Source organism: Herpailurus yagouaroundi, unplaced genomic scaffold, assembly GCF_014898765.1.
Source record: "Herpailurus yagouaroundi ecotype Mexico unplaced genomic scaffold, PumYag 140, whole genome shotgun sequence".
Lineage (NCBI taxonomy): Eukaryota > Metazoa > Chordata > Mammalia > Carnivora > Felidae > Herpailurus > Herpailurus yagouaroundi.
In genome coordinates this window covers 52,549,648-52,562,530 of record NW_024412395.1, presented here as the reverse complement: position 1 = coordinate 52,562,530, position 12,883 = coordinate 52,549,648, and the positions used below count along the sequence as shown (strand labels likewise).

At 36.8% G+C, this 12,883-nt stretch overlaps 1 protein-coding gene across 6 annotated transcripts in view; it reads left to right on the top strand.

Moving 5' to 3' along the window:
- METTL8 (methyltransferase 8, tRNA N3-cytidine) overlaps positions 1-12,883 on the top strand; it is an 86,041-nt gene that overhangs the window by 33,467 nt on the left and 39,691 nt on the right. For all 6 annotated transcript variants that reach the window (XM_040475367.1, XM_040475369.1, XM_040475366.1 and 3 more), the window contains exon 2: positions 7,862-8,016. In XM_040475367.1, coding sequence (XP_040331301.1) covers positions 7,874-8,016 — 143 coding nt within the window. In that variant the 5' untranslated portion in view covers positions 7,862-7,873. The remainder of the gene's footprint in view (positions 1-7,861; positions 8,017-12,883) is intronic.

The following is a 12,883-nucleotide window of genomic DNA, read 5'->3' as shown; positions in this document are numbered from 1 at the left end:
GGCTCAAACTCAGGAACTGTGAGATCATGACCTGAGCTGAAGTCAGACACTCAACCACCGAGGTGCCCCCATTTCTGCTTTTAGTTTCTGTTGTTTCATTCTTTCCACTTACTTTGCATCCCATTTACTATTTTTCTAGCTTCTTAAGATTGAAACTGGATCATTGATTTGAGATCTTTCTTTCTTTCTAATAGAAGCATTTAAAACTATCAATTTTCCTCTAAACGTAGGTACATCCTATAAATTTTGATATTTTAACATTTCATTGTTATTTAGTTCAACATATTTTCTAATTTACCTTAAGATTTACTAACTCATGTAAATCTTTGACCTATATGTTGTTTAGATGTGTGTTGCTTAATTTCTAAGTATTTGGGAAAATTTCTAGATATCTTACCCTTTAAAGTTTGGATTAAAAAAGCAAGAACCAACAATATGCACTTTAAATATAAACACACAAATGCATTTAGAATGTGTATGTGTATATATATATATATATATATATATATATATATATATATATAACATATGAAATACTGCATAAGACAGCTGGTAGGATTATATTAATATTAGACAAAGTAGACTTCAAAAAAATAACTATTACCAAAACTCAGGAGGAATATTTATTAATGAATCAATTCATCAGAAATATTAACATTAAACATTGTTAATGGCCAGAAAGCATACTCTGTATGATTTTAATACTTTGGAATTTACTGAGACTTATCTTGTAGAATGGCATATGTGGTCTGCCTTGGAAGATATTTGCCAATGCACATTCACAAAAATGTGCATTCACAAAAATTCTCAACAAGATAGTAGCAAACCAGATCCAACAATACATTAAAAGAATTATTCACCATGATCAAGTGGGTTTTATTCCTGGGATGCAGGGCTAGTTCAATATCCGCAAATCAATCAGTGTGATACATCACATTAATAAAAGAAAGGATAAAAACCACATGATCCTCTTAATAGATGTTGAAAGGCATTTGACAAAATACAGCATCCCTTCTTCTTAAAAACCTTCTTTTTGAGGGATAGAGTAGGGATTTGAGTAGGGATAGAAGGATCATACCTCAAGATCATAAAAGCCAAATATGAAAGGCCCACCACTAATATAATGGGGAAAAACTGAGAGCTTTCCTCCTAACGACAGGAACATGACAAGGATGTCCACTCTCACCACTGTTTTCAACATGGTGTTAGAAGTCCTAGCCTCATCAATCAGACGACACAAAGAAATTAGAGGCATCCAAATCAGCAAGGAGGAAGTCAAATGTTCACTCTTCACAGATAACATGTACTCGATGTAGAAAACCCAAAAGACTCTGCCAGAAAACCCCTGCTAGAATTGATACATGAACTCAGCAAATTCACAAGATATAAAATCAATGTTCAAAAGTTGGTTGCATTTCTATATACCAATAATGAAGCAGCAGAAGAGAAATCAAGGAATCTATCCCATTAACAATTTCACCAAAAACCATAAAATACCTAGGAATAAACCTAACCAAAGAGGTGAAAAATCTATATACTGAAAACAATAGAAAACTTATGAAAGAGATTGAAGACACAAAAAAATGGAAAAACATTCCACGTTCATGGATTGGAAGAACAAATATTGTTACAATGTCGATACTACCCAAAGCAATCTCCATATTCACTGCAATCTTGATGAAAATAACACCAGCATTCTTCACAGAGCTAGAACAAACAATCCTAAAATTTGTATGGAACCAGAAAAGCCAAAGAAATAGCCAAAGTAATGTTGAAAAAGAAAACCAAAGCTGGAGGCATCACAATTCCAGACTTCAAACTATATTACAAAGCTGTAATTATCAAGACAGTATGGTACTGGCACAAAAACAGACAAATAGATCATTAGAATAGAATAGAGAACCCAGAAATGGACCCACAAATCTATGGCCAGCTAATCTTTGACAAAGCAGGAAAGAATATCCAGTGGAAGAAAGACAGTCTCTTCAGCAAGTGGTGCTGGGAAAAGGATAGAGGCATGCAGAAGAATGAACCTGGACCACTTTCTTACACCATACACAAAAATAAACTCAAAATGGATGAAAGACCTAAATGTAAAACAGGAAACCATCAAAATCCTAGAGAAAACAGACAACAACCTCTTTGACTTCGGCCGCAGCAACTTCTTACTTGACATGCCTCTGGAGGCAAGGGAAACAAAAGCAAAAATGAACCATTGGGACCTCATCAAGATAAAAGGTTTCTGCACAGCAAAGGAAAAAAAAAAAAATCAGCAAAACTAAAAGGCAGTCAATGTAATGGGAGAAGATATTTGCAAATGACATATCAGATAAAGGGTTACTATCCAAAATCTATAAAGAACTTATCAAAATCAACACCCCCAAAAAACCAAATAATCCAGTGAAGAAATGGGCAAAAGACATGAATATACACTTTTCCAAAGAAGACATCCAGATGGCTAATAAACACATGAAAATATGCTCAACATCAACATCACTCATCATCAGGGAAATCACCAATCAAAACCACAATGAGATACCACCTCACACCAGTCAGAATGGCTGAAATTAACAACTCAGGCAACATCATATGTTGGCAAGGATGTGGAGAAAGGGGAACCCTTTTGCACTGCTGGTGGGAATGCAAAATGGTGCAGCCACTCTGGAAAACAGTGTGGGGGTTCCTCAAAAAATTAAAAATAGAACTACTCTGCAACCCAGCAATTGCACTACTAGGTATTTATCTGAAGGATACAGGAGTGCTGTTTCAAAGGGGCACATGCACCCGAATGTTAATAGCACTATTGACAATAGCCAAAGTATGGAAAGATCCCAAATTTCCATCTAGTGATGAATGGATAAAGAAGATGAGGTATATATTTATGATGTAATATTACTTGGTGATCAAAAATAATGAAATCTTGCCATTTGCAACAACATGGAAAGAACTAGTGTATTACACTAAGTGAAATAAGTCAATCAGAGAAAGACAAATACATGATTTCACTCATATGTAAAATTTAAGAAACAAAACAGATGGGGCGCCTGGGTGGCTCAGCCGGTTAAGTGTCCGACTTCAGCTCAGGTCATGATCTCACGGTCTGTGAGTTTGAGCCCCGCATCAGGCTCTGTGCTGACAGCTCAGAGCCGGGAGCCTGCTTCAGATTCTGTGTCTCCCTCTCTCTGCCCTTCCCCTGCTCACTCCTCTGTCTCTGTCTCTTTCTCTCAGAAGTAAATAAACATTGGGAAAAAAAAATAGTTGAACATAGGGGAAGGGAAGCAAATATAATATAAAAACAGAGAGGGAGACAAACCATAAAAGGCTCTTAAATATAGAGAACAAACTGAGGGTTGCTTGAGGGGTATTGGGAAGGGGTGAGGGGCATTAAGGAGGACACTTGTTGGGATGAGCACTGGGTGTTATATGTAAGCGATGAATCACTAAATTCTATTCTGAAATTATTATTACACTATCTGTTAACTAACTTGGATTTGAATTAAAAATCATTATAATAATAAAAATAATAATCAGTCTTTAAAAAATACAAATAAAAACAGAATCCTTAAAACATCAAAATCTAGATGGTCAAATCATGCAAATACACACAAAAAGTTAACAAGTTAATGCCTCCTGAGTGGTGTAGCCTGGTAGATCCCCCAACAGTCAGAGGAAGATGTCTCTGTGTATTGGGCTGGCCCAGGATGACACTGTAGAGAAGGTGGGACAGGGTTATAAGGGATCCATTAAGACGCAAGAGTAGATAGGGCAAAGGACAAAGAGGAAGAGGAAGAGCACTCCATGCAGGAGGAAATCATTAGCCGCAAGGGGGGAAACACTGTAATAAAAAAGAAAGGAAGAAAAAAAAAAAAGAAAAAATGTGCATTCAGCTGTTATTAGGTATAGTGTTCTTTCTATGTGTCATTTAGGTCAAGTTGATAATGTTAATTCTTCCATATACGTACTGATTTCTTGATAGTTTGTTTCTGAATGTTCTTTTTATTACTGGGAGAGGGGTATCGAAATCTTGAAGAATTACTGTGAATTTGTTAATTTATCCTTTTAAAAAGTTTTGTTCATTTTTGCTTCATGTATTTTGAAGCTGTTATGTACATGCACATTTAGGATTGTATGTATTGATAAATTGGCTCACCATTATTAAATGTCCCTTTTTATATCTGTAATACTCTTTTTTGTGTGTTAGTCTACTTTGTTATTAAATAACAAAAATTCAACTGAATAAATTATAAAGATCCAGTTGGCTTTATTAACCAATTCACAAATCAGGCAGCATACCATCTAGCAGGTAGAAAGGAGATCTGAAGGGCTACAGAAAGGAAGAGGTTTTTGAAGGTAAAGAGGGAACAGAAAAGGAAATTATTAGCAAACAATCCATTGTTTTAGGCAAGGTTGCCCTCCTAAGGAGAAGTGAAAGGGTGTCTCAATAAAAGTCCCTAGTGCTGACAAGGAAAGTCTCATGCTGACTGATTAAAGGTTACATTTCTGGGGGGTTAAAACTACAGTTAGGTTAGGTATTAAGTCTTATTTTACTGACTTGGGGCCTTACCCTAAGTGATGCCATTTGGGTCTGTGGTTTTATTTTATTTTATTTTATTATTATTTTTTTTTTTTTAAATTTTTTTTTTCAATGTTTATTTATTTTTGGGACAGAGAGAGACAGAGCATGAACGGGGGAGGGGCAGAGAGAGAGGGAGACACAGAATCGGAAACAGGCCCCAGGCTCTGAGCCATCAGCCCAGAGCCTGACGCGGGGCTCGAACTCACGGACCGCGAGATCGTGACCTGGCTGAAGTCGGATGCTTAACCGACTGCGCCACCCAGGCACCCCTGTGGTTTTATTTTTAACACTATTAATATAGCTCCACCAGTTTTCTCATGCAGCATTTGCTCAGTATCTCTTTTTATTTTAATTTAGTTGTATTTTTATATTGAAAGTGCTTTTCTTATAGACAATATGTGGTTGAGTCTTGCTTTTTCATACAAATTGACAATCCATGTCTTTTAATGGGAATCCATTTACATTTAATGTAACTGTTGATATAGTTGGGTTTAAATATGCCATCCTAGGGGTGCCTGGGTGTCTTAGTTGGTTAAGCATAACACTCTTGATTTCAGTTCAGGTGATGATCCCGGGGTCATGGGATCAAGCCCTGCATCAGGCTCTGCATTGAGCATGGAGCCTGCTTAAGATTCTCTGTCGCCCTCTGCCTGTGTCCCCCATTTGCATGCTCTCTCTTTCTCTCAAACAAAAAAATAAATAAAAATAAATTTAAAAAGATAACTATGCCATCCTAGTATTTGTTTTCTAATTGTCTCTTTTGTTTTTAGTTTCTCTGTGCTTCCTTTCCTGCCTCTTTTGGGTGAATGGAATATTTTTAGCTATTCTTTGTCTTATTTCAAATAAAAATACTACTTGGGGCACCTGGGTAGCTCAGTCAGTTAAGCATCCCACTCTTGATTTCCTCTCAGGTTATGATCTCACAGTTTATAAGTTCGAGCCCCTGTCAGGCTCCACGCTGACAGCGCGGAGCCTGCTTGCATTTCTCTCATTTCTCTCTTACACTCTCTGTCTCTGCCCCTCCCCTGCTCGCATTCAAAATAAATAAATAAACATTAAAAAAAATACTGCTTATTCATGCAGTTTCATGTAGTTTGAAGCTCTGTTATGTACACGCATGTACAGCTTTCTGTACCGGAATTCTGTCTGGGGTTGACCTTGCCCATCTTTTCTTTTCCCATCACAAAATGAAACCAAGACCTAGTAGACATTAAGCTAACATGATAGTTATAACATAAGACACACCCTTTTAAATCACTGTAATCAATGTAACTGGATAGCTGTCTGTATACTGCCACATTCTTCTGTCATGTCCTTCTTCCATGCTGTATGCTGCTTAGGAGCCAGCCCGGAAGATATGAAGGTGTTTCCTTCTTATGAAATTTATGTCAGACAAGGATCATTTTTGTATTATCAGTCAAACAGTTAATTCATGAGCAGCTTGGTGCTGCCCTTAGAAGCTTGCAGTTTGGTTAAGGCATTTATATAATTTTATTATGTATTTTTCTATGTTGTATTATGTAAGTGTATCATATTTATATAATAAGAAAGATAAAGAGCAATACAAGGCTGTGTGTAACTGTTACAGATAATAAATAAATGAGGTAAAGATGTTTATGTAGTTAATTAGAAAAACAAGCCGCCTAAACAGCTGCCTATAGAGATTCTTGATCATTTATAGTGAGAGAAACTCATATCTTTTTTCCCGTCTTCCTCTTTTATATAGATAGATATAGATAAGTATCACATGATTATTTGAAGATTGAAATTTCATTTTGATTTGGCTTTCCTGGGTGGAAAACGTTTACATCATTTTACACTTTTGAGCATGAATTGCCTCTCTTTCTAGGTGTAATCAGTTTCTACTCTTCAGCATACAGATTTTATGAATAATATTCAGTGCAGAAAGAGAGCTCTAAAAATAATTGTGCAGGTAGGGTTTTGTTAGTCTTACATGGAACACAGGCAGGAGAAAAGAACAAAGGCACATCAGAGGAAAGGTAGTGGTAGGCAGAGCATTTAATTTCATTTGCCTCCACCAAAGAGCTTGCATTTAGCAGAGAAGGAAAAACAAACAAGAAACAGGAGATCTGCAGTAGGTATTGAATGTTTCATTTCTCATCACTGTTAGTCACATTTGAATGGAACCATTACAGTCTTTTTGGTGTATAACTAAGCCTTTCTTTTTCCTCCAAAAAGAAGATCTTGAATTTTATTTTAAAAGCACAATGAGATGTTTTTGACATTCTGCAGTTCATTTTGAAAATCACAGTCAAAATCCATTGCCTTTCAGTAAGGTGGTAAAGGATGTATATAATACACGTCATTTTTACACATAATAGTACCTTAGATAGTCTCTAATGTGTATTATGTACACACACCTTTTAGCATCTCTTTCTATCTGGCAGCTTACAGCATTAGGCTGAATGTTTTGGTGAACAACTGAGTCGGGGTGAAATGCTGAGCAGTAGAACAATGGATTTTTATTATAAAAAGTAAGCTCTTCACAGCTTCTTTCTGATACTTTTCTGTAAAGATTGTAAGCCAACATATTTGCCAGTACATAATTAAGATGGCATACTCTTTAATGTTAAAATTATTCTTCCAGAAATGGAGATGGAATTGACTAACCAACTGATGATTCTCCTCTTGAGCTATGATTTATGTTTTGTACAGGGAAATCTATTTTGCAAATGTATTACTGACTATTCTTACAAATAAATGTATACAGGGTTGTTATAATTAAGAATTACTGGGCTCATCTACTACGACAGTATTTACTTATTATTTGACTAAATTTCATATTATTCAGCTCAGCCCAGGGAAGGAGATTTAGTAGGTTTGCTTTCTTATTCTGATACTACTATACTTTGGTTTTCGGTCTAGTGGTTGTGAAATATTCCCTACAAATATGTTTGCTTAGAATCCCCAAAACAAAATAATAAAATCACTTAAAAAAACCTTTTAATACACAAAATTCATATTCTGGGCTGATATGCTTTGGCTGTGTGCTAAAAATTAAATAAACAAATACCAAACAAAGCAAAGTTGGTCAAGGCTATGACTTATGAAGAATACCAGCCAATGGTACAACCCTAAATATTGTTTTTCCTTCTCTTGGCCTGAAAATACTTCAGGAGAGAAGCTATCATACCCATCTTTCATTTAAAAATGATCAGTTTTCATGTCTTAGATTCCAAACCTTTTAGAATAGTTTTTGGCTCTTAGATAAAACAATACACTGTGTAATCCATATTGACTCATTAATCATTTGTAACTTTACAGGTACTGATTAGGATGAATGTGATTTGGAGAAATTCTGTTTCCTGTCTAAGGATAAGAAAGGTGCCACATAGATACCAAAGTGGTAACCACCCAGCGGCCCCTCTGGGATCAAGGATTTTAACTGACCCAGCCAAAGTTTTTGAACACAACATGTGGTGAGTTATGTTTCAAGGTCTAATATATATGCCTGTTAAACATTAACAGTGGTATTATTTTCATTTAGTGCCAAGAAAGGATTTTTAAACTTGATCCGTGTTGTTAAGGTCCAAAGGCAGGGTAACTCATCCTAACTTAAGTGTTGCCAATTCTGAATTTCTTCACAAATGGAATTGGAAAAATGACTTCCCAAGTACTTTCCTCAGCTTTGGTGTTCTTGCAGACCCTTCCTGCTCACCTCTGGTCCTGAGTACTTATCAGTCAGCAAACTGTATATTCACCACCTGCTGCTTACTGAGCAGGGAGAACACACTGGTATGACTCTAGTCTGTGCTTTTAGGAAATCCAGCCTCTGTTTGGAAGGATAGATATTTCTAGGAAAAAAATACATGCAGTACATAGCAGCAGATTGTAAGGGCCCAGTGTGTTCTTATAAGGCATATACACTGTATGTCTTCTAAGAATAACTCAGTAGTGCAAAACCACTTCTCCTTTGACGCTGGAAGATTTTTTCCCCCCCAATTTCAGCTTTATTGATGTATCACTGATATATAAAGGAAGCTTTCTTTAAGTGGAGAAATTGAGATCAGGATTATTTATTCTGTCTCCAGTACCTAGAACAGTCCCTGACACATAAATATTTGTGAAGTAATGACTTAGATAGTTAAAGCTGGAATAAGGGCATTCTAGGTGTGTAAAAAGTCATAAAACACAGAGATTGAAAAGTATAAGACATATTCAGGAGACTGTGAACAGGATAGTTTTCCTAAAATAAGGACTCTTAGAAGATTTATAAATGATAAGGCTGGGATGATATAGAGCAGGTATGGGGGTGGGAGCAGGATTGCGTGAGTTCTGGAATTCACAGCTGAAGTAGAAGGCATTCAAGAGCCACTAAAGAGAAATGGCAGCATACATAGGCTATTAACTATTGTATATTTATTTGGTTAACAGTATACTAACTAGATAGATCAGCAGGTAGAACTAGAAGCAGGAAAGGACCAATGAAAGAGAGATCTCAAAGGAAGAATAAATAGAACTTGATGCTTTTGCAGAGTAAAGGAAAAGAAAGCATTTGACTCTGAAGTTTTGATCCAAGATGACTAACTGAAAGTTATTAATTAGTTCCACACTATACAATATGTGGCCACTAGCCAGATGTGGTTATTGAGCACTTGAAACCTAATTAGTCTCAAATGATATGTGCTGTAACATTTTGAAGACTTAGTATGGGCTCTCTCAGCCTTAGTGCCATCTTTTTGGAAACTTCTGCACCATGAGGAGGAAAAAGCAAATGTTCAGGCTGAAGTGTAAAAGAAGATGAGGTAGAGGTCCAAAGAAACCACTAGCTTGTGAACCCATGGAAGCCACAGGAGCAGAAATAAGGAAAGACAGAGGCGGGGATGCTGTTACAAATTGTTGAACTGCATACCAATTTCTAGAACTTGATTCAATGGGTCTAGAATGTCCATCACCATCTGATCACAAGGACCACCTTTGAGCGACCCACCTTGTTTATTATACCAAAACAGTTCCTTTTGGTCCTTTGCCCTGGACCCGTGACTTTCAGAAATAATTCTGTTTTCATTTGTGGCTGAATGTAACATGTGTACAATAAATCATCTCTTCTGCTGTCTTAGCTGAAGAAAAAAAAAACAGTACGGGGTACCTGTGTGTCTGAGTCAGTTAAGCATCTGAGTCATGATTTTGGCTCAGGTCATGATCTCATAGTTTGTGAGTTCAAGCCTCACATCGGGCTCTGCACTGATAGTGTGGAGCCTGCTTGGGCTTCTCTCTCTGTCTTTCTGTCTCTCTCTGTCTCTCTCTCTGTCTCTGCCCCTCCCCTGCTCATGTACACTTTCTCTCGAAATAAATAAATAAACATTAAAATAAAAGAAAGTACAAAAAGAAGAGGTAAAATATATCATTAAAATTTTTTTATACTGAACCACATGTTAAGATGATATTGTTTTGGATATATTGAATTAAATAAAATATATTAGTAAAATTAATTTTATTTCTTTTAGCTTTTTTTAAAGTTTGTTTATCTTGAGAGTGTGTGCATGCACATGTGTGTGAGTAGCGGATGGGGAGGGCAGAAGGGGGGAGGAGAGAGAATCCCAAGCAGGCTCCGTGCTGTCAGCACAGAGCCCAACATGGGACTTGATCCCATGAAACGTGAGATCACAACCTGAGCCAAAATTAAGTCAGACACTTAACCGACTAAACCACCCAGGCATCCCTCTTTTAGCTTTTTAAAAAATGGCTACTAGAAAATTTTAAATTACACCTATGGTTGACATTATATTTTTTTGGACAGTTGCTGAATTAAACTACTTTGCCTGCCATTACCAGTATGGACAGTTAGAGTAGGCTGTGAAATCATTGCCAGGCAATTAAACCTCCACAGGAACTTCTGGTCCTAGGCAAGATCTTCGTTTACCAAGTTTTTATTCTTCATTAGAGTCTCGTGATTTAGCGGTCTATGTTCTCTTCTTCCATCTGCTACCACCAGCTCTTTTGTCCAAGGTTCCTGCCTACCCATTTATGTTCTGTTTTGTCATAGACTCTCAGGGAAGCAAGGGTCCTCTGGGTCAATGCCTCTCAAGCACTGTGGGCTAGTACAAGAATCCCTTGGGGAGTTATTATTTCACTAGGTCTAGAGGTATGGCCCAGGAATTTGTAATTTGAAAAAGCTCTTTTAGTAATTCTGTTGAGCAGCCAGGTTTAGGAATCTTTGATCCAGTCCAGTGGTTTTCAAACTTTTCTTTAGCAGTGGAATTTTTTTCCAGGTGAAGTCTTATGGAATCCCAATATTTAAGCGGTAAAAACAAACCTGGTCTTAATGAAGCATGTAGAGGCCTGAGGCACCAACAGCTCCACCTCCCTTTTCCTCTCCCACCGTGCCTCCCTCACTGTAGAAGCCTCATGGCCTCTTAGGGTTCTGTTAATTGAAGTTTGAAAAACCTTAATCTAGTCTCGACAGCTGTCCTTCTCCACAGCATACTCCCTAAAAGGTTGTGCAGCCCATGCCAGGATACTTGTAGTGAACTCTCTCCAAAGGTGGATTCGTACTGTAATAATAAAAATAATTTCCTCCAAAGAAAGAGGAAAGTAAAAGTAGTTGCTTCCTATCATCTCCTCATGTACCTGTTTTGCTGTGGTTGCTTTTTTGTTTGTTTTTGGGGTTTTGGTTTTTGTTTGTTTTTGTTGTTTTTGTTTTTGTTTTTTGCTTAAAGAGAAGATTTGTAAATTAAACTGAAAACCAGAAGACTGGTTTATTTTCCCCTTCCTTCAAGTCCAAGCTCTGTCCAAAAGTTCTGACTTCCTCATTTCCTCCTTTGTAGTTAAGAATGTTTCCTCTCTTGCCGAACTTTGATTTTTAAAAGATGTTTTTAGAAAACTACTGTACCTGTCAGTTCTTTCTCAGAGATGTAAAATTGTCTACAGTTTATTTTTCTGTTTAGCCTCTAATTTAGTTAGTAAGTACTATTTACTCTATATGTGACCCACTTTTTACAAATATTTTTGAGGAAAAAATAAATATACCCCTTTTTATTCAGTTTCTGATATCCTGAGAAAGAATTGCCCACCAGCCCATTTCACTAAGAAGCCTGAGTTCTCCAGATAAAGAAGATGGAATGAATCTGAAAAACAAAGTATTCTTCCTTCAACAAAATGAATAAGAAGTAATAAAAGCAAGCAAAACTACCAATAGCAACCAGAAAAGTCCATAAACATGGCAAATTAGTGATCAAGTAAAGAAACTGTAGATTCATATGTGGCTCAGAGTGGTTTCTGACCTCACCTTCATCTCTCAGAAGCAGTACCAGGAAAAGAAGATCAGCTGGCAGATCATTACTAATACTCATTAGCAGCCCAGTAAAGGTTGAAAAAGAACTCTTGAAAATAAATGGTTTTGCCTATGGCAGCAGAATTTAAGGTCTCAGCAGAGCAGGGAAAATCCTAAGGCTCACCATTTTCTGGGGTTCCATGCTGAATTGGGAGAACTATCCCAAGCCCAAGTGAAACCCTTTTAGGAATAGGACACATCTTAACTAGATGAGTGAAACCTAGCATAGGACTTAATGAAAGGAAAGGGAAGGGAAGGGGAAAGGAAGGGAGAAAGAAAAAGAGAGAGAGAGAGGAGGCATGGGGAGGGGAGGGAAGAGAAAACAGATTTCACACCCTCATAAAGGCTGTCCACTACCCAGTGGAGTTTCCTCCATCTCGCTCAATTCTAAGACCCTCAAAATATACGAAAGTGGATACAATCTCTAACATTGACCCTTCAAACTGGAATTTACAGAGAAAGATAAAGAGGTCTCTGAGTAAGGTTGGGTGTCAAGAGAATTTATCTGCAGAAAAACAAAGACAGAAAGAGGGAGAAAGAACATAGCAAGCATTATTGATTCGTTGGCATTTTCCAGTATTTAAAGGAAATCACAATATGTATTCTCTTTTTTGCCTGGCTTCTTTCACTAAGCATAATTACTTTGAGATTTATCCATGTTGTTGCATGTATCAATAATTTGCTCATTTTCGTTGTAGATAAAAGACTCATGAGAGCTTTTTACAAGCTCTCAAAATTCAGTAAACAAAGCTCATAATAAGAATATATAAACAGCTCCCAAAATTCAACAAGAGCCCAATAAAAATGGGCAAAATATTTGAACAGATACTCCACCAAAGAAGACTCACAGATTAAAAAAAGAAGATACATGGATAATAAGCACATGAAAAGATGATCAGCATCATTAGTCATTAGGAAAGTGAAAAATACATTAACAAAAAAAAAGAGAAAAACCATATGATCCTGTCAATCGATGCAGAAAAGGCCTTTGACAAAATCCAGCACCCTTTCTT